The 26451-nt window shown below is 42.0% G+C and overlaps 1 protein-coding gene across 1 annotated transcript in view; it reads right to left on the reverse strand.

The window, feature by feature from the left end:
- Positions 1-8108: 8108 nt before the first annotated feature.
- DACH1 (dachshund family transcription factor 1) overlaps positions 8109-26451 on the reverse strand; it is a 521772-nt gene continuing 503429 nt past the window's right edge. Inside the window, exon 11 of the mRNA XM_054973584.1 lies at positions 8109-10901. Within this exon, the coding sequence (XP_054829559.1) occupies positions 10864-10901 (38 nt within the window). The 3' untranslated portion in view covers positions 8109-10863. The remainder of the gene's footprint in view (positions 10902-26451) is intronic.

Below are 26451 nucleotides of genomic sequence, written 5' to 3' on the forward strand. Positions count from 1 at the left end.
TCCAGATTAGTCGTCGTTCTTAACCACTACACCAAACTGGATCTCCATTTGATTGGGGGAGGGCCCTGTTTGAGTGACAGGTCCTGAATAGAATGTTGAGAGAGAGTGGCAGTGAAGAGCAGTTAAGACTGTTTAGAATCGTTGGTTGGGAGTTTTGGCAGTTAAGGGAGTCTCTGAAAAAGGAAGTGGAGGGCTAGCAACCAGAGAAGGCAGATGTGTTTAGAGAGTTCTCTGAGGAGGACTAGTTAATGAGGTATCTGGAACGTTTAACCATTTAAGGCTGTGCAGGAGGAAGATAAAATGTGCTTCAGTAAAGTTAATTTGTTCTGTTAACCATCTGAGTCTGGTTTGATAATTCCTGCCTATCTTATACACCCTGAGGGGAACCAGCCCTCAGCCCGTCAGACTAAGTGGCAGAGTTTGAGGAGGTGCTGGTGCAATGAAGTGACATTCAAGTTCCAGTTTGTGTCTGTGAGAGCTGAGCAGGATTCCATTCTGTCCAGAGAGTGAACCCGCTTCCAGCCTGAGTTCTAGCCTCATGAGGAGAGGTCTACAACATGCCAACTGAGCCGGAGTGTAAGTGGTCCCTATTTCTATTCCCTCTCAGAAGGGTCCCTCGACCAGTGAATACTTCACAAGTGGTGACAGGAGCTGTGAGATCCCAAATCAGAACCGTCCTAAGCTAGCAGAATCATTCACAAGGGGTGGCATCGAAGGGTGTCAGCCAGATAAGGCTGGGGGATCCGTCACAGTCACCCAGCTGGCTTCAAGTGGAGGAGTGGCAAATCAAACCCAGCTCTCCAAATTAGTCATCACTCTTAACCACTACACCAAACTGGATCTCCATTTGATTTGGGGAGGGGGTTGTGTGCATTTGTTTTTGACACTTTGATCTTTTCTTATTCAACATTCAGAATTCAGCCTTCCCTCCCAACTGATGGTGGTAAGGTAGTAATTGAAACAGTCTACATGAATTGTTGAAAACGCTTCACATACTATCTCAGTGATTCTTGTAACAATGCCTTAAAATGGGCATAAGATTTAAAACGTGGTGAAGTGAATCCTTAACTCACAGGTAATATTCGTGAGATATAAAGTTTTGGTGGACAATTTTTATATTCCGCGTCCTGTTTAAATTTGCATCTCTAGGTAGAACAAGATGATGTGAATCCAGGTTTCCCAGGTTAGATTTCAGCTGGGAGCTCAACTACCCAGAAAGAGGCGGGGAAGGGGGATTATTGATATGTAGAACTGCCAAAAGAAATTTAGTCAGAGTAAATTGATCTATTTGGCTTCTAGTGGTGGCAGCAAGAAACAGGGTGGGAAATATTTTCTTTCCTTGGGTGAGAAAAAAGAGCTGGTAACTTGGTGTCATCACGTCCCATCTCTTCCTTCAGACAGAAAAAACGAGGACTCTGTAAGTGGCAGACATAGGATGAGGCATCAGATTTAGAGGACCAGCAGAGGTTGGCCTATTAAGACAAAATGGGGCAACACTCCTGAGCCTCCCCCCCCCCATCCTGCCCCCTTACTCTCCTGAGCAGATAGGAGAGTCCAAGGGGTTATGGGTAGCAGGCTGCCAGTTATGCAGTCTGTCAGTCAGTCTGTGCCTTGGTTTTGTTTAACTCAGAACTACAGGCAAACAAACCGCTCACTAGAAAGATAGGGGCGTATCTCTCTCTTGAGGTTGCCAACCTCCAGGGGGTGGCTAGAGATCTTCTAGAATTACAATTCAATCCTAGGTGACAGAGATAAGTTCCCTTGGAGAAAATGGCTGCTCGGGAGGCTGAACTCTATGGTATTATATCCTGTTGAGGTCCTTCCCCTCCCCAAACCCCACCCTCTCCAGGCTCCAGCCTCAAAATCTCCAAGAATTTCATAACCTGGAGCTGGCAACCCTATTCCCCCCATTAGGCTGCTAGTTCATCATGCAGGCAGCCATCCTTATGGCTCCCTCTGAATATTTGATTGATTGGTCAATGGATCCATAAGAATCCATTGGCCAGGCCTGTTAATCTTTCTTCTTTCCCAGGGAGAAGGGAGGGAAAGAGAAAGACAACCAAAGATACTCTTTCAAATGGAGAAATTTCATGACTGCCAAAGCCTGGATGAACTACTGTACTGTTTCTTTAAAGCCATGATCATCCCCTGCCCACCCTTATACAATAAAAAGAAACCTGGGTGGATTTTTTTTACAGATGCGCACTTCACTCAAGACGTTCAGTCCTTCGAAACTTAGCAGGAGGCAGCTAAATAGTAAAAGGGGATGCCAGCCACAGCTGCTGGCGAAACGTCAGGAACTACAATGCCAAGACCACGGCAATACAGCCCGGAAAACCCACAACAACCATAGTAAAAGGGGAGTTCACACTGTGAACTCAGTTTCAGTGTGCAATCCAGATCCAGGATTCAGGGGAAAAGCCAGAGTTTTGCAGATCTGGCTAAATCTCTCTTTCCCTAATCAAATCAGAGAATCCAGGATCTGATTCAGGAACCCGAATCCAGACCCCCAGAAAAATCTGGATAAACATGGCTTCAGCCTCTGTCTGACTTCCTCATGGGCTTCTCCCACTTTTTTTTCCCAAGAGGGGAGAGGGAGGAGAGAGGAGTACTGATGCAGAGGGAGAGTGAGGCAGGGAGTGGGGAGTGAGTGGCCAATCCATGTGGGAGTTCTCCTTTTCTCCCTGGCTTCTGTGAGTGACACAAGTTCAGTTGTGCTAAGTTGCAACAATGTCCCTTGCTTTAGTTTGGATTGGGTGGAATTCTTGACAAGATTTTCTGGTTTGATGTTGCTCCCCTTGATTCACATTGGTTTGGGGGGGGATTCCATTCATTTCCTTGCTTCAATTAGGTCCTGTTGGGCTTCCTCTGGCATTTGCCTCTGTGCGTGTGCCCTCTTGCATTTGGGAGTGTGCCCCTGAGATCCTGCTTGGAAATATTTCCCCATTGGAAGCCATGGGGGTGGCTGGAGAGACCTTCTTCAGAGACCCATAGTATTGGACTTCAGGGTCCAATCTTCCAGAAAGTTGGGGCGTTTTTACAGGATAGTCAGAAATAGATTCCCTAAAAATTTGGTGGAGTTTTCTCGATAGCCCCCAGATAATTTTTCCCATAGGGAATAATGGCCAAATAAATCTGGGATTCTCTGATCTGTCTTAGCCAGATCAGAGAATCTTACCCAGATTTCAGGAATCCTGGCTCTTTTTTGGGATCCTTGAAACCCAGATATGGTTTTCCTATTTTTTTTTTTTTTGGTATGCACACCCCTACCCCTCAGTGCAATTTTTGCAGCATCTTCTCTCTAGTGGGGAAGGGCAGAAAAAAGGCTTTTCATGAGCTCTAGAGTAGGATTCCCAAACTTCAGGTGGTGGCTGGAGATCTCCTGGAATTACAGCTGATCTCCAGGTGGCAGAGATCAAGTCCCTTGGAGAAAATCACTCTTAATATTACACCCAGTTGAGGTCCTTCCTCTCTTCACACCCCCCCCCCCGGGTCAGGCTCAACCCCCCCCCCCCAATCTCCAGAAATTTCCCAACTAGGAGCTGGCCACCCTAGCTCTGAGAAGGGTGATGAAAAGAAACTGTTTCAGTGGCCCAATACTTAAACAGATCACTGGAGCTCCCCAGCCCCACTTGTCTTATTCAGTCCAGTCTGCAACAATATACCTGCTTGTCTTACTGACGGTAGCAGGGCTTACTTCGCTATAGGACTGCACCATTAGTGTCCGGCACGTGCTCTCAATCTTTTTGCTACCAGTTTCCAAAAATGTCATCTCTGAAAGGAAAAGTTTGGGGTTTTCTGAGACATTCCATTCTTTTCTGGAAGCTGCAGCCTTTGATCTGGTTTGGGTTGGTATATGTCGTTAATTGCCTAGTGGTGAGGGAATGCTTTTGACTCTCCATGTTGCCAAGGCTCTCCTTGCTTTGTGTTACTTCACATTATGGTAAATGAGTTCTTGAGCTTGAGATCTGCTGTGTTTAAGGTCAGATTGAGATCTGGAGTGCTCTTTCAGAAGGGGCTTGGAGATCTCCAGGCATTACAACTCATCCCCAGAACACAGAGATCAATTCTCCTGGGGAAACAGCTGCTTCAGACAGTGAACTGTATGGCATCATATCCCTGCCGAGTGCCCTCCCCAAACCCTGTCCTCCTCAGACTCCACCCTCAAATCTCCAGGAATTTCCCTTCCTGGAGTTGGAAATGCAATTTCTGATTCACAGTAGGCAACGCTGTATCTCGTGGTGGTCCCTGGCCCCAGGGAGGCTCAACTGGCCTCAACCAGGACCAGGGCATTTTCGGTCCTGGCCCTAACCGGGTGGAACTCTCTGTCAGAGGATACTCGGGCCTGCCAAGATCTTGTATCCCTTCAGTGGGCCTGAAAGACAGAGATGTTCCACCAGGCATGTGGTTGAGGCCAGCATCCGAACCATCAAATAAGCCTCCCTATTGGTCTCCTACTAATGGGGGTGCTACATAGCCATCTGCCCCCCACCATGCATGTGCAGTTACAAAATGATACCAACTTGCATCTCCACCCTTTTTGTATATATGGTGGGCAGGGAAGAGTGAAGGGGGAAGAGTGATGTGTTTAGTATTTTAGAAGCAAAGGAGTGAAAGTGTTTGGTGGAGAATTTAAATGCCCACCCGTGTCGCACATGCAACCACGTCTAGAGGCACCAGATTACCTGAAAAGAGTTAGTATGTGGAGTCCAGAACTGGGAGTAGGTGAAGCAGAATCACAGCAGTATAGTTTGATATTTGAAACATAAAATCATGGCAAGAAATTTGTGATGAGGGAAAGTACAATGGCTGATATATTTTCAGGCAGTTTCCAGATTAAAAGAAGCCCTTATGGATCACAGAGGTCAACTGAGGGATCTCACCGATTTTGAGAAAATAATTATGCAGAAAAAGAATCATATGTTCGGTCAAATTTACAAACTCTTACTTCGATATGACACAGAAACAGAACAAGTTAAAAAATGGATGATAAAATGGATGCAGAATTTTGGAGAAAGCTTAACATTTCAACAATGGGAAAATTTATGGACTAAAGGAATAAAATTTACCGCATGTCAATCACTTAGGGAAAACTGGTATAAGATGTTTTGTAGATGGTATATTACACCAAAGGACATTGAAAAAATGGACAAGAAATATATAGCATCGTGCTTGAAGTGTAAAGAAGCAGATGGGTCCTTTTTTCATGTGGTGGACATGTATAAAAAGCAAAAAAATTTGGAAAGATATACATGCTGAGATTCAGAAGATCTTAAGAATTAACCTTGCCATGAAACCCCATATTGTGCTGCTGGGAATGATTCCAGATAGTATCAATAGAACATTACAAGAACTATTTCTGTACTTGTTAATGGCAGCAAGAGTAGTAATGGCAAGCGAATGGAAAGAAGAATGCCCTACTAGAGAAATATGAAAGGATAAAATGTCAGAATATGCCATGATGGCAAAACTGACGAACTATATTAATTGAAAGCCCACTGACAAATTTGAAGAGAAATGGGGAAGGTATTTGGTTTACAGTAAATAAAATTTTATGAAGTCTTAATTTTGGAAACCAGGAAACAATTGTATATTGATGTATGTTATAATTAGATTTCAATATGGTTAATTATATAAAGATAAGTGGTTGTTTAGGTAAATAGTTGGTAAAACAGACTGTATAATGTGGAAATACCGGTATAGAAGTAATATGTCTATTGGAAAGTAAAGAATTATTAGAAGGTAAAGAGATGCAAAAGAGGTAAGAGAATTTCCTTTTGTACAAGATAAGGGATAGAAAGAGGCTAACATTATTTATCGCAACCCATATTTATATTAAAGGTTATAGTAAGCAGTTGTATTAAGAAATAATTAGTGATTCTGCCATTAATTGTAATTATTAAAAAAGAATAGACAGTAAGGAGCAACAATGGAATAAAGAGTTTTTTCTTTTTATTAGTAGAATTATTAATATTTAAAATAAGCAGGAATATGCATAAACTATGATTGTGTAGTATAGCTGGAAAATATACACTAGCTAAGGTTAATAATTAATTAATTTCTATCTTAATATTTGGAAAACTTCCGGTTATAAACTTTGTATTTTTATAATCATCGTAGCACAAAGTTATATATCTGGTTTAATTTTCCTCCCCCTTGACCCCTTTTCTTGTGTACCTCCCTATGAATTGAAAATATTAAAAAAAAATTGCAAATGATACTAAATTGGGAGGGGTAGCAAATACGGTAGAAGACAAAGTCAGGATACAGGATGATCTTGATAGACTGGAAAACTGGGCTATAAAAATAAAATGAATTTACACAGAGATAAATGTAAAGTTCTGCATTTAGGTAGGAAAAATCAAATGCATAATTATAGGATGGGGGAGACTTCTCTTGGAAGTAGTATGTACAAAGGATCTAGAGTTCTTAGTAGACCATACACTGAACATGAGTCAGCAGTGTGATGTGGTAGCTAAAAAGGCAAATGCGATTTTGGGCTGTATCAACAGAAGTCTAGTGTTCAGATCTTGCGAAGTGATGGAATAGCTCTACTCTACTATAGTTAGACCTCATCTAGAGAATTGTGTTCAGTTTTGCGCACCACAATTTAAGAAGGATATAGACAAGCTAGAATATGTCCAGAGAGGGCAACAAAGATGGTGAGGGCTCTGGAGACCAAGTTTTATGAGGAAAGGTTGAAGGAGCTCAGTAAGCTTAGCCTGGAGAGAAGATGACTGAGAGGTGATAACTATCTTCAAGTACTTGAAGGGCTGTCATATACAGGATGGTGTGGAGTTGTTTTCCATTGCCCCAGAAGGTCGGGTCAGAACCAGCAGGTTGAAATTAAATCAAAAGAGTTTTCGGATAAACATTAGGAAGAACTTCCTGACAGTTAGAATGGTCCCTTAGTGGAACAGGGTTCCTCAGGAGGTGGTGGGCTCTCCTTTGGAGGTTTTTAAGCAGAGGCTAGATGGCCATCTGACAGCAATGCTGACTCTGTGAACGTAGGCAAGATCGTGAGAGGGACGGTTACATCAGTACTTAGTTCTCGTGGCCCCTTTTTACATGCCCAGGGTAATGCCGATCACCACTCTGGGGTCAGAAAGCAACTTTCTCCAGGACAGTTTGGCTAGGAATCCTGGAGGTTTGTTCCATCTTCTGGGCATGGAGCAGGGGTCACCGGGGGTGCGGGGGGACGTAGGTGTGAATTTCTTGCATTGTGCAGGAGATTGGACTAGATGACCCTGGAGGTCCCTTCCAACTCTATATTTCTATGATCCTGTCCCGACTGTCACTAGCTCTGGTGTCAAATGCAGTAAGTTGCTCTTCTGGTTACAGTTCCAGACCTGTTAACTACCACACATACTCTGCCTGAGGAACAACAGAGGTGTTAAGACAGCAGTGATGTGTTATGTTTAAAAACTTGCTTCAATGATTAGAAGGCTTTCTGTTTATGGGAGTAAATGTATTAACATTTTTAGAAGTTCCAAACTACCTTGCCAGACTTGGTGCTGCGAGTGTTGGTAGAATGTGTGTGTGTGCATGTGCATATCTGAGAGAGAAGGAGAGCGAGAGAGCGAATGCAAGAAAGTGGGTTATAGCAAAAAAAAATTCTCCGCACTCTTGTAGTTATGGAAATAACATGTTTTGTTCCATCAATGTGTCCACTTTCCATTATTCAGCACAGAGCTTTGTAAAATAAGAATCCTGGGAATATCACAATATAAAGGGGGAAAAGGTACAAATAACAGCTTCATAAACTGAGAAATGTACATAAATAAATCATGCAGATGGGGGTAGTTTGCTTAGCTGGCAAGAAACAAAATATGGAAAATCTGCTTGTTAAACAATAACCACAGAGTGTGCTTTTATGATGTGTTTTTTTTTCACCACAGTAATTCATATTAGAGGTAGAAGCAGTTGCATGTTAAATAAAATCATTCAGTATTGTTCTTCTTGTATTGCAAAGAGCTGACTTATGATGTTTTAAGATGCCTCCCATTAGAAAGTAAATATTCCTCCGATGTTACCCATTTCACAAAATTTAATAAAGATGAACTGTAAATAAAGTCACAGGCAGATTTCAGACAGTTTTATTAGCAGATTGTTGAAAAGGAGGAGGAGGGGGAAAAAAAAGAAAATTAAATACAATACCAGTAAACGTGGTTCTCACATTGAAACCAGGCTCAAATAACTAGGCTACCATAGAAAAATTTTCCAATTCTTGCATTATGATGTAAAAACAGATTTTTTTTTTGTACAGATTTTGTACAACAAAATTCATAATAACCTTTTTTTCTCATTTTTAGAAAACTTTAAATATATAGATAAAAATAGACAATTTTCATAGGTCCTACACGAAGATGAGAATGTTCTGTTCCAAGGGCTTGCATAGAGCGCAAAGATGGTTATAATATAGAACAACTAGACATTAATATCTTTAAGATTACCAAAAAAAAAGCATATAAACAATAACATGAACACAATGTTTCTTCATAATCTAGGCAAAAGGAAAAACCTTCGATTAACTAAAGAGGGGCAAAAACCCAAATTCATCATACGGTAGCATTTCATGAACTGTAATATTTACATTTGTTTTAATAAGATATACTTCTTTTCCTCATAATTCTCAGCATTTCCATTTACGTTTGTACCAAACAATGATGCATACTGAACAGTCTGGAAAGTATACATGGTAGGAAACAGTTAAACCTACTTACAGGTGAGACTCTCTGAAGGGAACAAGAGTGATGACAGACACTATTACAGATTTCACATTTAGCTTTTGTTTTGTGTTTTGAACTCTCTTCTCTCAGATTTAGAAGTTTGCCATGAAGTCCATCTAGGTTCATAGGTGTTAAACTTTTAAAGACCACAATTCTTTTTAAAAAATGGAGTACAGATTATCTGAAAGGATAGTACAATTTCTAAAGAACTAACCAAAATTTACTATAAAAGTATTGTGGAATAATACTTTAACAACAAGATAGTTCTTAATTTTTTCCTTTAAATTGTATGAGGCAAATTTAAAAAGCATTTTAGGCATAAAATAATGGGGGGCCTAATGTAAGACATGCAATATTCAAGGTCCCACTGTTGTGATCAAAACCAGCCAATGATAAATGGGTGGTTGAGATTTTAAAACAGGATTAATGCCAAACTACACACTGCATTCTGCCTGAGTGACCCCCCACCCCCGGCCTGGTGTAAAGCTCCTGATCCAAAATGGGCCCCCTTCAGTGTTTCTAAATGGAGTCACCGCTGGGAACTCACAGCTGCCTCATGGCTGCAAATCCTTGTGGTGAACTTGTGGGAAATATAACGTAGTTTGTCCCTTTGTTTATTTTGATCACAGGTATTATTTTGACAATCAAAAATATTTTCAACTGAGGAATTTTAGGCATGTTTGGTTCCTGATCAATATAGGCAGAAAACCTTACAGAGGAAGAAAGCATCGTCTCGAATGATGAACCTAAACTTCAGGGTTGTCTTTAAAGGGAAAACCTGGAGAAGTATGCAGAGCAAAGAAGATTGCTTAATATGTTATAAGCACTCTGTTGTAGCTCACTTCCAGTTATGAGCACGAAGTTGGAGAACATATGTTGTAGAGTTTATAAAGACAATAAAAATAACACATAACTTGTCCTTGCCCAAGACACGGTGAATAGGAAGGACAAACGACTTCAACTTTTTATCACTTAGTACGTGGTATTGGACTGATACATCAAGTGTCTGTTTAGTTTCTGGGTATCTTTTCCCCCAGCAACATTGTCGCAATATGACATTAACATATAAAAATATTTCTGGTGGGTCGACTTGCTCTTGAGCCACAATCCACTCTAAAAGTGCTCTTTCATGGCACTGACCAATATACAAATAAATGTGGCCGTCATCCCCAGATGCGTAAGATCTTGTTCATTAATACTGTGACTTCAGGACGAATATTTACATGCCTGCATGCGTTAAATCTAGAAAGGTGTCATTTGGACCAACAGGGTGACAAAACATGTTATCTAAAATTGTCATTTTCCTAAAATCTAGTAATCTACTGCATACATAATACCTTCTCTGTGTGGTTGGTGGTTATATACTGTACATGACCTGACCAACAGTTTCAGTACGAAGCAACGTATTGTTGTTGTTTCTCCTCCCACACAACTCAAAAGAGAACTTATAAACCTTTTTTATTTTAATTTAAGCAAAGACTATTGGTCAACAGTAAAATTTACATTCGGCTCTTTTCCCAAGATAAAATTGTATTCGGCTTCTGCAATGTGTTGGTCTCTTGTAAAAGTACGTGGGATAAAACGTGTCTATAAGGGAAACAAGACCCTCTCCTAGAATTTGAAATAAAATGTGTGTAACTTTTGATTTGTTCCCTCTCTTTCCCATTTTGTGTTTGTAAGAATCTTCTTATGCCCCTTTAGAGAAAAGTTCACTTCTGTATTCTCTTGCTGGTTTACGTATGGCATACTAGTCTTTCGGTATAGAAGCAGCCATTGTGGAAGATTTGCTTGATGTGCTCAGATTATCAGAGGAGGACACAGTTTTTTTCATTCCACTGAAAAGGGAATGCAAAGTCTTTCTCTGTCCGGTCTATACAACAGCTGCAGTCAGCTAGCTGTTGAGAAGAGTGCTACATAAGGTGTAGAAATGTTCTCTGCATCATAGGGCAAAGCCCTTGCAAACTAGTGGAGGATGCTCTTGGCAGAATGCTTAAAACCTCTGCAGAACACACGGATACATGAAGTGGCCACGTTGCCTGGAAAGCACCTTTGTTTTTTTGCAGAACTTCGGGAATGGTCAATTTCTTACTGCAGAGTTCTTTACCGTAGCACACGTTTTGTCAACAGGTTAAGTTCAGTACATAACAGTAGTTTTCAAATAAAGTCTTCCATCTAAAAACAGAAAAGAAAAAAAAAGTTTTAAAATGTGTTCCTGTACAAACACTAACACTCAAATATACAAATATACACACACAACATTAGAAATGGCACATATCAATATAAACTCCTGCAATTGGTTCTCCAAGCTTTTGTAATACGAATGCTAAGAAAAAACAAAACCTGATGGCAAACTTTTAAAAAATGCTGAAAGAGAAGACAGAGGGACTCCCACCCTCCCGATTGTTAGAGCAGCTTTTGTTTAACCATTTTAATGTATTTTAACTGTGCTTTTTAATATGCGATTGTAAAGGTTGTTTTTTTAAATATTTATGTTTGTTTATATTTTATATTGTAAGCTGCCTCGAGCTCCTTTTTGGTGCAAAGCTGGCTAATATATGTTTCAAAATAAACAAACAAACAATAAACAAGGCTTCTCTGAACTTCTTTTTGAAGTTCTTTTTGGTCATTTGAGTTGCTCTGGCAGAGCAAGACTGTTCTTGTACACCTAAAGGCACGCTCACTAAAGATCCAGCTCTTTTCTGTACAGAGATTTCGCATTCCTAGGACAGGAAACCGGAAAGAAGGAGTGAGACCCACAGAGGCCTGGATAACCTGTTCTAACTCTGCCCTAGTCCTTTTTGCTGCTTAGGCACGATTCCTTTCGGCGCATGCAAAAACCCAAAGCTGATACAGTGACGATGTATTGTCGAAGGCTTTCACGGCCGGAGAACGATGGTTGTTGGAATGTTTCCTCCCCATAGAAGTGTTCGATGTGACACTGAGAGATCTCTGTCTTTCGGTGCTACACCTCTGAAGATGCCAGCCACAGCTGCTGGCGAAACGTCAGGAACTACAGTGCCAAGACCACGGCAATACAGCCCGGAAAACCCACAACAACCACTGATACAGTGACCTTCTCCTGTTTATGGTGCTAGTGCCCTATATGGGGGGAGAGTGGGTCACCCTTGCCCCTGCTGAGCAGAAGAAAAAGGAGGTATGTCAGATGAGCTTACTGATAAGCAAGCCTAGCCTATCCTCGTCTTCTCTACTCACTTCCCATTGATTTTCAGACACACTTTTCTTGAGGTGCAGAATTGCGGTTATAGTTTGTATTCTGTAATTTGGGTTTATTGTTCAACAGATTCTATGATGAAATCATTCTGTTGGTAAATGCATATAATATGCACAATTTGGTGCAAGGCACTTATAAATCTCTGGAGTGACACTTTAGGATTCCATTGATGTGATGATGTCACTTTCAGGCTCATGCTGGAAGTGACGTTGCACCATTTGAGTGACAGCAATTTACATAAGCTTTCGAGAAGCACAGCTCTCTTTGTCAGATGCATCTAATGAAGAGAGATGTGGTTCTCAAAAGCTGATGCTACAATAAAGTTGGTTAGTCTTAAAAGTACCACTAGACTCTTATTATTTTACAAATACCGACTAAAACAGCTAACTCCTCTGGATCATCAGCAATTTACATGTCTCCCACTGGCTGCTGTCGCTGAGAAAATTTGCTTGTACCCAAACAGATCTTTTTTAAAAAGCAGCTCTTTGGATACATAGCAATGCCTCCTCCATATCAAGATCTAATAAAACAGAGAGGAGAAGGTGGAAGAAGGCACCTCTTCAAATATACTCGGCCCAGTGTTGGGCTTCGCAGTAAATCATCAGCCCTCTGGATTGGGCATAAAGACTAACAGGTTACCAGCACAGCTGCTTTCATGAGGATTCATGATAAAGTGTTTGATAAATTAATAACAGAAGAATGGGCTTTAGAACTCCAGCCATTTCAAGATTGATTCTATACTATTGCATCTTGGAAACATTTTGAAGTATGTTTACTGCGTGTTGTTACTGTTCATAACTCTTCAAATACTACAGGCCTTCTGATAAATCACACACAGTCCTTTAGACCTTACAAAACTGTTTTAAATTCCATAACATTCAGATATTTACTGAATTCTCATATACCAACTCTGATAAAGGGCTAAAGGCTCTAGGAAAAAATAACAGCGTAGTCTTGACTGTACACCTGGTTTTCACTGAGATGGTAAATACATCTCTGGTGTTGCGCTTGGTGCTGGGGCGTCTGTCTTGGGCACTAGGGAGACGAGGTGGCTCACCAGTTGGTGAGGCAGTTGAACAAAGAGCCAGGTAGACAAAAGTCCAAAAGCTAAGCCGAAGTCAGAATCCAAGAGTTCAATCCAAAGGGGAACAAGGTACAAGGCAGGGTCATGAGCTTCCAGGCACAATGCTGCTGGTTGCAGGGAGTGGCAAATGAAGTTGCTGCTATGCTGAGCCCTGCTCATCATCTTCCTTTTATGCTCAGCTCTGGTTAAGGGAGTGAGGGGCGGGTGTTTCCTTTCCCTCTAATTGCCGCACCTCGCTCTCAGAGGGCAGTCCCATCTGGTGCTGTGCTTGCAGGTGAGCACTCCTACGTCTATCCCAGATAACTGCCCTTGCTCGATTTCTCCATTTTGTGGTTTGCTCTGAAGGCTCCAGCTTCTCAGATCTCATTTTCTCCTCTGCTCTGCTAGAGTCCTCACCCCCGACAGCTTCCCTGGAGATCCCTGGCTGCCTTCCCAGTTGCTCCGCCGTGAGCTCCTCTGGCACTGCAATCAGCTCCAGTGTAGGCTCCTCTGGTGTCGAAACTGGCTCTGCCAGCCCCTCCAAGTCCTCGTCCTCCAACGAGGACTCGGCTGCAGGAGGTAAGCTGACTGACCCAGGCTGACTCATGACATCTGGGACTCATATGGCTGAATAGTTCTCCATACCCATAGAAAACCTTAGTGCTTGAGTTATTGTTGCTAAGAGCACTTTCGTTCAGTTACATTTACATACAAGCTGTCCCCTTGGACTTAAGGCTTCCAGGTCTCCCATTATGGTGGGAGGCCTCAGGCTGGCAGCCCGAGATGTACACTACTGGCCTGTAGAGTGCCAAAGAGGGAATATCCAGTGTTCTGACACCATAACATCACTTCCAGGGTTGCACTGGAAGTGATGTCACAGTGTAGGAATGCTGCATATTTACAGGTCACTGCTTCTGTCCACCTTCTGCCAGTTGCCAGCATTTGGACTCTAGCCACACTGATTGTCACCACCGTAAAGTCCAGATTGGACTACTTAACATGCTGTACGTGGGTCTATCATTAATGATGTCTCAGAAGCTTCAATTGCTACAAAAATGCAACAGCAAGCATCTTGACAGAGGTCATCCACTTAAGACATATCATTCCAGTGGTATATCAACTGCAGTGGTTACCTACTTGCTTCTGGACTCAATTCTTAGTACTGCTTACTTTAAAGCTCTTCACAACCTATGGCTCTGGTATGCTTCCACAAGCCAGTTACACTCCCCTAACAACTGTCTTCTTGAAGCTGTCTCTCTGAGGACTATTCACACGATAACAGCTTGGTCACAACTCACGGGCTTTCGTTGTGGTAGGTCCAGTCTGAGGATGGTATGGAGGGCACACTGACTGACTACAGAAGTCATTTAGAGAAAGGTGAACTGTCTCTGCAGATTTGTGTGTTTTTAAATTTGTATGTGTTTAGAAATCTCTGCATTCTTTCTATCTGTTAATGGGCTTTTGTGTTTTGTGTTCTGCAACATAGTTGCATTTTTAGCTGCCTTGAGGCCAAGGGAATATAATGGGATATAAATATTTTAAACAGATAAATAAACAAAACTAGCAAGCCAGGTAGAAAACTAGGGCAGAAATCTCGTTGCTTGACATGCATGTTTTCTATGTGAGGGATTCCTTTGTCTGAAAGAGCATTCAGTCATGTAAACTTATGACTTTGTCCTGTGCTGTTATATACAGAAGTCTAGCATGTAAGTATGAAATCTTCAATCTGGTATCTGACCATATACTGAGAGTCTCTTTTAAGACACATTCTCTCATCAAACTTAGCACCCACACACATATATTCTTAGTTTCATGGGGCACTGCCTCTCAAATGGCTGACCTGGATGGCCCAGGCTACCCCAGTCTCATTAGATCTCAGAAGGTAAGCAGGATTGGTCCCGGTTAGTACTTGGATGGGAGTCCACCAAGGAAGTCCAGGGTTGCTGCACAGAGCCAGGAAACGGCAAACTACCTCTGCTTCTCTCTTTCCTTGAAAACTCTTTAGGGTTACCATAAGTCAGCTGTGACTTGACAGCACTTTACAATACGCATGTAGGCTGGATTGAGTTTTCCCACCAAGCTTTCTGCCTCTCCCTATATACGCCCTGGAGGACACTTCAATCCGCAGAAAAACAACTACTGGTGGCTCCTGGCCCCAGGGAAACCCACCTGGCCTTGACCAGAGCAGGGGGCATTTTGGTCCTGGCCCTGACCTGGTGGAACCCTCTGTCCATTGAAACCACAACCTGGCAGGATTTGTTGTCTGTTGTCCCAAAGAGACGTTCTGCCAGGCATATGGCTGAGGCTGGCTAGGCCTCTGTTGGCCATGTGAGGGGGGGGAGCGTGTGAATGAATGTTTTAACCCTCCCCATCAGACATTCCACTACCACCCTGTCTTTAACAGCTTAATAGCACCTGAAAATTATATCAGCTGTTGCCCATGGGTTTTATCGAAGTGAAACTGAAAAAATAACTATGCAATGGTTGCTGCTATCCTGGTATTATTTATTACTATTGCTATAGCTGTTTAAGATTTTATAATGTTTTAATATTTTTTTATGGCTAATTTGTATATTTATTGCTGTACTGTGTTTTAAATGATGTAATCCGCCCTAAGCCCACTTGTGGAGAGGGCAGAATAGAAATCCAATGAAATGCAATTAAATAAATAAATAAATAAATAAATAAATAAATAAATAAATAAAAAGCGTTCTGGGAGCACCAGTTTTTAAGACCTGTATGGGATGTTCTGATAGTTTTGCCCACCATTCTTTGCTCATTCACTGTTTCTAGCATGGGAGGGGGGGTGAAGACAAAATTGCCCAACTTTAAAAAAGTATACTTTCTTCCTAAAGAAATAAGACTTAAAAAAAAAGTCAACAAAACCTGCCAGCAATATCTGAAAACAAGGACAGAATATAAAAATCAAAGGTGTGAGACAGTCATTGTTGAAAAAGTAAAGCCTGTTGGTCCATCTCTGGTTTTAGCAAGATATAATTCTCCCCCATGTGCAGAATAAATGCCATCATTACTTACAGTACTAAAGCTGTCCAGAAATTGCTGCAGGAGAAGTACTGTGTAGTATTTAACAGCATTTTGCCTATCTAGAGTGGATAAGAGCTAATGAGTACATGCGGTAATTCCTACCCCTAAATGCTAAAGCTGGCCTGCAGTCAGTACATTAGGTTTTATTTACCTGTATGGTATCTCCACTCCATGCCCTTTTAAAAGGGCTATAAAGGGCAGACAAAGCAAACCATTCCAATAAGGGGTTCGTGAGTGGCTTTGTTGTTGAGAACAGCATCAGGGTCTGTTTCCACACAGTCCGTTTTCTCTGCCCTGCCTCATAAACAGCAGCAGATCTTGGCAAACCATCCATATAAAATTGTTGCACAATTGTTGCACATTGCAAAATTGTTGCACATTGGTCCCCTTCCAGGTTTCCCTTTGTCTGCCGTGTTTTTTTCTCAAACCTGCTTTGGTAGATCTTTATGGAAAAGTGGGTTTAGTCAACACGGGGACAGGATGGTGCAGATCTTTGGACATCCTTGAACACATCTGGCATCATTTTCCAGGTGATCTCTTATGCCACCCATCTCTTCTCCCTCACCCCACAGATGGGAGGATATTAAAAAATGGTGCTAGGTGGGTGGGGGTGGGCTTTGGTTGGCTAAGATGCCTGAAGAGTTGCAGAGGGAGAAGAGGAAAAGTTGCTGCACTCCAGCATAAAGGGGAGAAAGAGAAAGTGGCAAGAATTCCAGGTAGCCGGAAAGGGAAAGGGGGGAGGGTTAAGAGACAGTGGCAATCATCACCGAGAGTCCTGCTTGGGGTGGGGGTGGGGTGCAAGGCAGGGGGAATTTTTTCCTGCCAGACCCTCACCCCTCCCCCAACTTCTGAGAAGCCCCAACAACAGGGCAATTCTGCTTGAGCAATTACCCCTGGAGAGTCCTGCCAGTGGGAGCCCAGGCTGAGTGGCAACCTGGCAGCAACCCATATTCTCTCAGGAGTGGAGGTGTGAGGGGAGTTGCAAAGGCCGGGTGTGCCCTTTTAAAAATCAATGGTTGGTATCTCATTATAGCTGTCTAACACTATCCTTCTAACACTAACGTGATATAGAAGCTAGTGATAAATAGGCAAAAGAGAGCCAGTTTGGTGTAGTGGTTAAGAGCAGCAGGACTCTAATCTGGAGAACCGGGTTTGATTCCCCACTCCTCCGCTTGAAGCCAGCTGGGTGACCTTGGGTCAGTCACAGTTTCTAGGTGCTCTGTCAGCCCCACCTACCTCACAGGGTGTCTTGTTGTGCAGATAATAATAACACAGTTTATAAACCGCTCTGAGTGGGCATTGTTGTCATGAAGGGCAGTACATAAATTGAATGTTGTTGTTGTTATTAAAATGTCCTCCATCAGTGTCCTCCAACGATGAACAAAGCACCGAACAGACACCATCACAGCAGCCCCCACCCCCCCAACCCAGCAATACACAACCATCGTTACAAAACTCCAGGAAAAAGAATTCCACATGGACACCCCCTGAGGGCCATAACTCCTCATTGGACTTTTACATTGAATGCTTCCGTAGACGTGCTCAGGCTGAGATAATTGACAAACAACAACACCTAAAGCTGAACCTCAGCCGTGGAGAAAGAGAGGCCATAAACAGCCTCCAAAATAATTCTGGCATCGTAATCAAGGAAGCTGACAAAGGCGGAGCAGTTGTCATCATGGACAAACAAAATTATATACAAGAAGCAGAAAGACAACTCTCCAACACAACATTCTATAAAATACTACCTTCTGACCCCACGGAGCAATACAAAAGGGAACTCAATAAAATATTAAAAACACTCCCCATGGACATACAAGAATGCATCCATATGGACACACCCCAGGAACCACTACCAGGAAGATTCTACCTACTACCACAAATCCACAAACCAGGTAACCCAGGACGCCCAATTGTTTCAGGAAAATGCACCATCACAGTAGGAGTCTCGGGATACATGGACTCTATCCTCAGGCCCTATGCCACCAGAACACGCAGCTACTTATGGGACACCACTGACTTCCTCAGGAAAATACAGTCCATTGACAACCTACCAGATGACACCATCCTAGCAACCATGGATGTGGAGGCCTTGTACACCAATATCCCACATGCGGATGGACTGCAAGCCATACGGAATATTATCCCGGACAAAACCACAGCAAACCTCGCCACTGAACTTTGTCACTTCGTACTCACTCACAATTACTTCGAATTTGGTGACAACTTATATCTACAGGTTAATGGCACAGCCATGGGCACACGCATAGCACCACAATATGCTAACATATTCATGGCGGACTTAGAGCAACGCTTCCTCAGCTCCCATCCACTGGAACCACTACTATACTTAAGATTCCTGGATGACATCTTCATCATTTGGACCCATGGGAAGGAAGCCCTTGAGAGATTTCATCAGGACTTCAATAACTTTCACCCTACTATCAACCTAAGCCTGGACCACTCTACACAACAGGTACACTTCCTGGACACCACTGTACAACTACATAATGGACGAATAAATACCACCTTATACCGGAAACCAACAGACCGATACTCATATCTACATGCCTCCAGCTTCCACCCTAAACATACCACTCGGTCTATTGTCTACAGCCAAGCCTTACGTTACAACCGTATCTGCTCCAATGCTCTCGACCGAGACTCACACTTAGGAGATTTACAACAAGCATTTTTGAGATTACAGTACCCACCAAATGAAGTGAAGAAACAAATCAACAGGGCCAGACTAGTACCCAGAAACAGTCTGCTCCAGGACAAACCTAAAGGAACTAACAACAGAACACCACTGGTGGTCACCTATAGCTCCCAGCTCAAACCCATCCAACGTATCATCAGTGAGCTACAACACATCCTGGAAAATGATACCTCTCTCTCAGAAGTCCTGGGTGGAAGACCTTTCCTTGCTTACAGACAGCCCCCCAATCTTAAACGACTTCTCACTTACAATCATGAATCGGCCAGCAGAGTCACCAGCACAGGTACCAGGCCCTGCAACAGACCCAGATGCCAGCTCTGCCCCTATATCTACCCAGGGAATACAATTACAGGACCCAATGGCATCAACTACACTGTCTCTGGCTCTTACAGCTGCTCATCCTCCAATCTGATATATGCCCTCATGTGCCAACAATGTCCTTCTGCTCTGTACATTGGACAAACCAGCCAACCTCTATGCAAAAGAATAAATGGACACAAATCTGACATTAGAAATGGAAACGTCCAAAAACCAGTGGGAGAACACTTCAATCTACCAGGACATTCCACCAAAGACTTAAAGGTCGCTGTGGTTCAACAGAAACCTTTCAAAAACAAAATCCAACGGGAGGCTGCTGAATTGGAATTCATATGCAAATTTGACTCTGTCAAGCTGGGACTGAATAGAGACTATGAATGGTTATCACATTACCACAGGTAACAGATTCCCTTTACAGAGGCGTGGTCTGGGGGAGCCCAGTGACGCCTGGTGTGGGCTTTCGGGGACCACAGTTCTCTTTGTCAGATGCAGCTGGCAGGGAGAGCTGTGGTTATCAAAGGCTTATACTACATAGGAATTGGATACTTTCACTGCTACAAACTAATACGGCAAACTGACTGCACACCAAAAGGAGATGTTTACATTTCCAAGCAAAGGAATGTTTTGATTGCCTCCACGCTAATTGCATTCTGTCCCCTTGTGATATATGTCCCCTTCTTTCTCCTCTCTCTCTTCTCCCCTCCTCTTCTGTATCTGCCCAGTTTTGATCAGGCATCTGACGTAGAGAACTTGATTCTCGAAAGCTTATGCTACAATACAATTGGTTAGTCTTAAAGGTGCTACTGGACTCTTTTTGATTTTGCTACTACAGACTAACACGGCTAACTCCTCTGGATCCATCACTGTAGGGGATGAGTGAGCACAAGGGGAGACCTAGGAAATAGAGGACTCTTCTCCCAGCAGGTACTCATCTCTGTATGGGAGCAGTGAAGGTTTCATTCCCCCCAGTCTGTATCCTGATACAGGTCAGCTTTCAGAGTGACCAGAGCAGTTTCTGTTCCAAACCCAGGCCCCAAATCAGATCAAAATGGATGCAGGTAGTTTCTTTCAGACAAGACAGTTTGAAGTATCAAGCTACCATTCATTTTAACACTGTGACAGAAAGGAGATACTTGCCTCTGAACAATAATTATGAAGAGGAGAAGTTTTCCATCAAAGGATTTAGTATCACCCTCCTTTTTAAAGGAGGAATTCAATGGACGAATCTAGTAAGGCCCACCTCCCACCACCCCCTGCCCCCGATTTAAAAAGCTACAATGGGCAAGATTCGCCTGAAAAAATTGTCTACATCCTTGGACTATAGGAACTGAAATTCATCCAAGCAACTGTGATCAGATGAAGCTCTGATAACATCCCACGGTTAAAATGTAGATCTGTGAGAAATTTTATCTCCAAAATGCTTGGCAAAGAATCTCAGAGTGAGCTACCAAAATGTTCCAAGCCTATATCACCAAGGGCAGAATATAAAAGTCCCCACACTCCTTAGGAAGTCCAGTTGAGCAGATGCAATGGGGGCAGAGAAGGGAACATGCTTTGTTACTGTCACTATCACAGGGGACACAATGAAAAGATCTAACCTGTAATCATATGGGTCTTTCCTCCACCAGGCGACTACATAGCTACCAAATCCTCAGTGTACCAAGGAGGTGGCTGTATGGAATCAGACAGGGGACTTAGGAATTACCGTGTCAACATCCCCCCCATCCCTAAGTTCCACAGGTCTGTGATATTTATACGTGTGTATATGCTATGTTCTCCTGAACCCCCGAGCTAGGGAAGAAGGAGATTTCTGCATATTTTGCAATTCTTGTTATGCAAGTTTACATCTATCTGATTTGCAAACTCAGTTGTAGTGTGGAACACCAGCTATCTTCTCCAACATATGTGAACCTAATGTGACAGAAATTACTCCCGAGCAAAGTCTGTTACTGTAAAATACGTCAAGATGGGTAGCCGTGTTAGTCTGTAGCAGTATTAAAGAGCAAGAGTCAAGTAGCACCTATAAGACTAACAAAAATTGTGGTAGGCTATGTGAGTCACAGCTCACTTCTTCAGATACAGCTAGAATGTGAGTCCATCTGTCCTTATATGAGCCAGGGCTTGAAAAGCAGTATTTTATCATCGCCATCTGAAGAGAAGCTGTATTGTATAAAGTTGTTTTAATGTTATTTGTATAGTATTTTATCTGTTTTTTAACTGTATTTATGTAAACTGAAATGTTGTACTCCACCCTGAGCCCGCCTGGTGGGTAGGGCGGACTAAAAATCTAATATAATAAATAAATAGATAAAATATCTTGGAGAGTGGAATGATTTCAGATGCCGAATGACAATAGCAGGTAAATGACAATAGCTGGTGAATGACAATAGCAGGCATGATTGGATAGGGTGGGGTATGCAGAGGGGTAGTAGGTGTGAAGAAATCAGCATTGGTAATGAGACAGGAAGCCTAGGTCTCGATTCAGTCCAGGTGAATGCATTGTCTTGAGCTTTGTTATCAGTTTCAATTCAGCAGTCTCTCTTTCTAATCTCCCTTTGAAATTCCTCTGCAGGATAACCGCTACTTTTAGGTCAGCAACTGAATGTCTTGGAAGGTTAAAATTTTCCCCTACTGGGGCTACTGGAGTTTTGTTCTTTTCTACTGTAAAATACATGTTTGTTCTTCGTCCCCAGTATTTCATACAGGAATACAAAATATCATTACATAATCTCTAAATGTAATATATTAAAATGTTATTTGGCACTGAGGGGAGTCTGGGGAGACCGGTGCTCCCTGTCCCACACATCTGATCAGAGTCTCTAACTAGGTCTCTGTGCGCATCATGCTGGCTGTTGGATCAGACAAGAGAAGTGGATCAGGCAGGGGAAGCGACCATGCTGTAATCATTTGCATGTACAACTTGGTGGAGGGCTAGAGAGATAGTGTGGAGTAGTGGATAGAGTGATGGACTAAGATCTGGGTGACCCATGAAAGCTTGCTTGGGCCAGTCACACATTCTCAGTCTAATCTGCCTCCGAGGGTTGTTATGGGAAAATAAACGGAGGAGACCAATAATGTAAGCTGCTTGGGATCCAGTGGGGAGAAATGCAGAGTATAAACCAAGTAAAATATAAACAAACAAACAAACAAACCAATAAGTAGAACTTGTTGCCACCTGTTTCTAACATCAGGCCAATGTAGCTTGCATAAAACAGAAACCATTTTTCTTTGGGAAAAAACCCAACCCTGCTCATTTCACTTAAAAGATACAATCAAATACATTTCCTGTTAAGGAAGAAACTTTGTTGGAAAATGGCAGCTATTTTATTTTCACAGAAGTTATTTCTGGTTGCCTGCAATCTAATGAGGTTTGCTATTTCCAAGGAACAGCTGTCCATGCATGCCCGAATGCACACAACCTCTCTATCCCAATGTTGATAAAAGCAGCGTGGATCGGTGGCTCAAATGCTTTTAAATTATATAACTACTGGGTGTATTTGTTTTAATAAGCCTGGGCAAATGTGAATCTCAGTGTAATACTAACCTTCCATTCCATGTGCGTGTTTTAATAATTGAAGGAAAAGGAACAAGAACAATAAAAAAGATGAAGGCAAACAAACGGGAGGTGATTCATGCAATGTTTGAGAAAACAGCTATCAAGAGAGCCAAATAAAAGGAAGCATCTTGCAGCAGATGGAAGGAATCTTAGACAAACTGTAACCCTTATTCTAAACACTTATGAGGAAGTAGCTAATTAAGGGTGAAATCAATTTTTTTGTCTTGCCTTCATATATCTCATTTAAGATGCAGACAAAGGAGAACTTATTTAGTATCTAACCAATACAATACTGCCTTGGGAGTCTCAGTTTTTAAGCACAGGAAAGCATTTCAGTTGAAACTGATGCATATTCAGAGATTTTGAAATGGAAGAGATCGTAATTATAGAATTTCTAAAGGGAGGCAATTTTGTCAGCTGTAGGTATTTATTTTTCCCTCCAGCAATTTTACCTGATAATTCTGTATAATCAAGGTGCTGACAAACTTTTCCATCCAAGCTGGTACAAAGCTACTTTATTCTACCTGCCGCTAACCAAGATATCTTCCGGGTGAACAAACTGCCTCAGTAACAGACCACAAAACAGAGAAACTGATTTGGAGATAAACCAAAAACTGAATTGAGTATTTACTTAGACTGAGGAGAGTCAACTTCAAAAAAAGTTTGACTATAAAATACCTTTAATCACCAGTTTGTTATAATTAATAACCCACAGCTTGTCATAGCAAGGGCGAAAAAGTGATTTGACAACTACATTTCTGGCTCCAGTGTGTGTGTGAGTGTGTGTGTATGTGCAGTTAGTTCATTTATTCGTTAGTTCGAATGAATGTTCGTTTGTTCGTTCGTTATTTTCAAAGAACAAGAAGAACCTCTCTATTTCACAGTTCCAGGAAAAAGGCATATCTTTTTAAAATTTGCTTTCAATAGAATGGTTTTACCAAAAAGATGAATCCCCAATGGGTGCAAGCAAAATGTTCTGCATTCCTTTAAAAGGGGCACCTGGATTTTGAACACTGAGGTTGGAAATTTGGTAATTAAACAAAGGCAATTTTTCTGCTGCCTAGCGAACTTAGTTACCATTTTGTTTTGTTTTGATTTGTATCAACAGTGTGAAAGCACTTCCAGAGGGGGAGAAACAGAACTAATTACTTACAATCACTGAACCTGAATTGCTAAAGCACTGCATTCCAGTAAGTTCTATTAGAAAACAAATAAAAGGAGGACAGTAAAAACAAAAGGGGAAAAAATAAATATCTGAGTATGAAGTCATTCCTAATTATAATAGCGTTTTGCCCCTCCATATGTCACTGTGCTTATATTGTAAACTGATAATTTTCCAGAAGTTCTGTATGATGATCTGGCTTCATTATTCATATTTAAATTCCTGGTAAAATAGATATATTTCTCACCCAAGGTACAAAGCTACTTGCATCACAGGGTGTTTTGTTTTGGGGATAATAATGGCATACTTTGTAAACCGCTCTGGTTGGGCATTAAGTCGTCCTGAATGGCAGTCTATAAATCGAATGGCATCATCATCATCATCATCATCATCATCATCATCATCATCAGTGGTTATTCTACCTGGAGATAGTTTCGAGTGGGTAGCTGTGTTTGTCTGTAGTAGAAGAACAAAATTCGGATCCAGTAGCACATTAAGGACCAACTAGATCTCCAGGATATAAGCTTTCGAGAGTCTAACAAAGGGAGCTCTGCCTTCCAAAAGCTCATACCCTGAAAATTTAGTTGGTCTTTAAGGTGCTACTGGACCCGAATCTTGCTCTTCTACCTAGCTCTATCAGCGGGAGAGAGGAAAGAGAGAGAAAGACCCCTACTTAAGACTAACTTCGACTGTGTCTCTCTTCACAGAACTACCTTCTCAAGTGGCCATTCTGCTTGGCTGCATCACATGAGAAAGCCATGTCCTGTCAGTTAACCTGAGACCAAATGCACTTTGTTCCTCTTCTTTCAGAATGCTCCAATAATGAATATCAGAGGGAGAGGGACACAAGAAGGCCTCTTCTATTAGCCTACTTAGACCAACCACCAATTGACTGTTCCCTACCATGCCCTAAACTGGCAACGACCATTCTACTTGGTCAGTATCTAAAGCTGGTTTCAATCATGTAAGAGTTGGCATCTGAGTTTTCTTGCTTTCTCTCTTCCCTTCTTGTTCCTTTCCCCTTTTGTCTAATGTCTGTTAGACAAACTATTTTGAATTGTAAACCACTTAGACTATTCAATGGCACAAAGGTGGTATATAAATGGAGCAGATAAATAAAACTGAATGCAACATTTGTTCAGCAAAAAGTGGCAACAAGCCATTTTGGATTTGCCGTTACTGTATGAATAAAGATTTATGGCCCAATTCAAATGACCTGTCGCGACAAGAAGTGCTTAGAAATGCTATTGCTGACTCAATCAGCATCCACTCACTCGGTGTGGCAAATGACTGCTAAGCTACAAGCTTTCCAAAGTCATTTCTGATGTGGCATTTTTTAAAAAAAGACTGTCCAAATTTCCACTGGGCAGGCTCAAGCCTTTTGGCATGTCTCAAATACATCTTGATTTTCAGCCGATAAGTTAGCAATTATGGATTTAAGTGAAACAAGGTGGATGGGTTTGCCTCTCTTGGGGAACAAATATTCATCCATTAAATGAAACCAGGACACACACAACGATGTGAGTCTTTCTCAGGGTTTTTTTTTTTTGGATTGGTACCATGAAGGAAAAGAAAGCATATACAACTATACAAGGAAAAAAGGTGGTGGAACTCAAGACTGCACAATGTTACTTTGGGTCAGCTGGAACAAGGGGGAGTTTTTTAAAGTTTAAATTGCCCTCGGCAACAATGGTCACATGGCCGGTGGCCCTGCCCCCTGATCTCCAGACAGAGGGGAGTTTAGATTGCCCTCCACGCAGCAGCACAGAGGGCAATCTAAACTCCCCTCTGTCTGGAGATCAGGGGGCGGGGCCACCGGCCATGTGATCATTTTTAAGAGGTGCCGGAACTCTGTTCCGCCACGTTCCAGCTGAAAAAAAGCCCTGCAACTATATGTTTTATGATGGCACACATTCTTTCCACAACAAATGATGGTTTGGGACTCTTTATTATTTGGAGTGCCCTCAATTGTGATGTGAGTGGAATTAACTTGCAAAGTAAATTGATATTGATAGTATGAGCCGGCAATGCGTGATTTTGCGTATTGGTGGAGATGGGACAGGAGGTTCTGGATCAGTGATAGGATTGGTAGATTTCGTTTTTTTTAATCTGTATCCTGTATTCCCTTTTGATTATGTATGTTGGTCCTTCGTGCATGTTTCTAGTTTGCTAATAAAATTATTTAATAAAAAAACCTTGCAAAGTAAATTAGGATACTCATCTAAATGCATATGCAACTGTGGATGCTGTCTATCTGCATTGGGCTGCACTTGTTTCAATGGAATTCACATTTGGATTCCATACGTTTGAATGCATATCCCATTTATTCCGCATACTTTTAAATGGCAAAGAAACTTCCTCCCTTGCAGTTTAAAGGAATCCAATGTGGAAGGGGAGAAATTTTGGCTAGGAGAAAGTGTTTTTGAGCTCATGCTTTCTTCGAGTCCACATTCCTCCAACTCTATCCTTCATTTAAATTATGAGGACCTTTCAATGCACTTGGAGAGGGAAGTTGGTATGGCAAGCCTGATCATAGCAGATCTCAGAAGCTAAGCAGGGTTGGTACTTGGATGGGGGACCACCGAGAAAGACTCTGCAGAGGAAGGCACTAGCAAACCTTGAAAGCC

This window comes from Eublepharis macularius, chromosome 3, assembly GCF_028583425.1.
Source record: "Eublepharis macularius isolate TG4126 chromosome 3, MPM_Emac_v1.0, whole genome shotgun sequence".
Classification (NCBI taxonomy): Eukaryota; Metazoa; Chordata; class Lepidosauria; order Squamata; family Eublepharidae; genus Eublepharis; species Eublepharis macularius.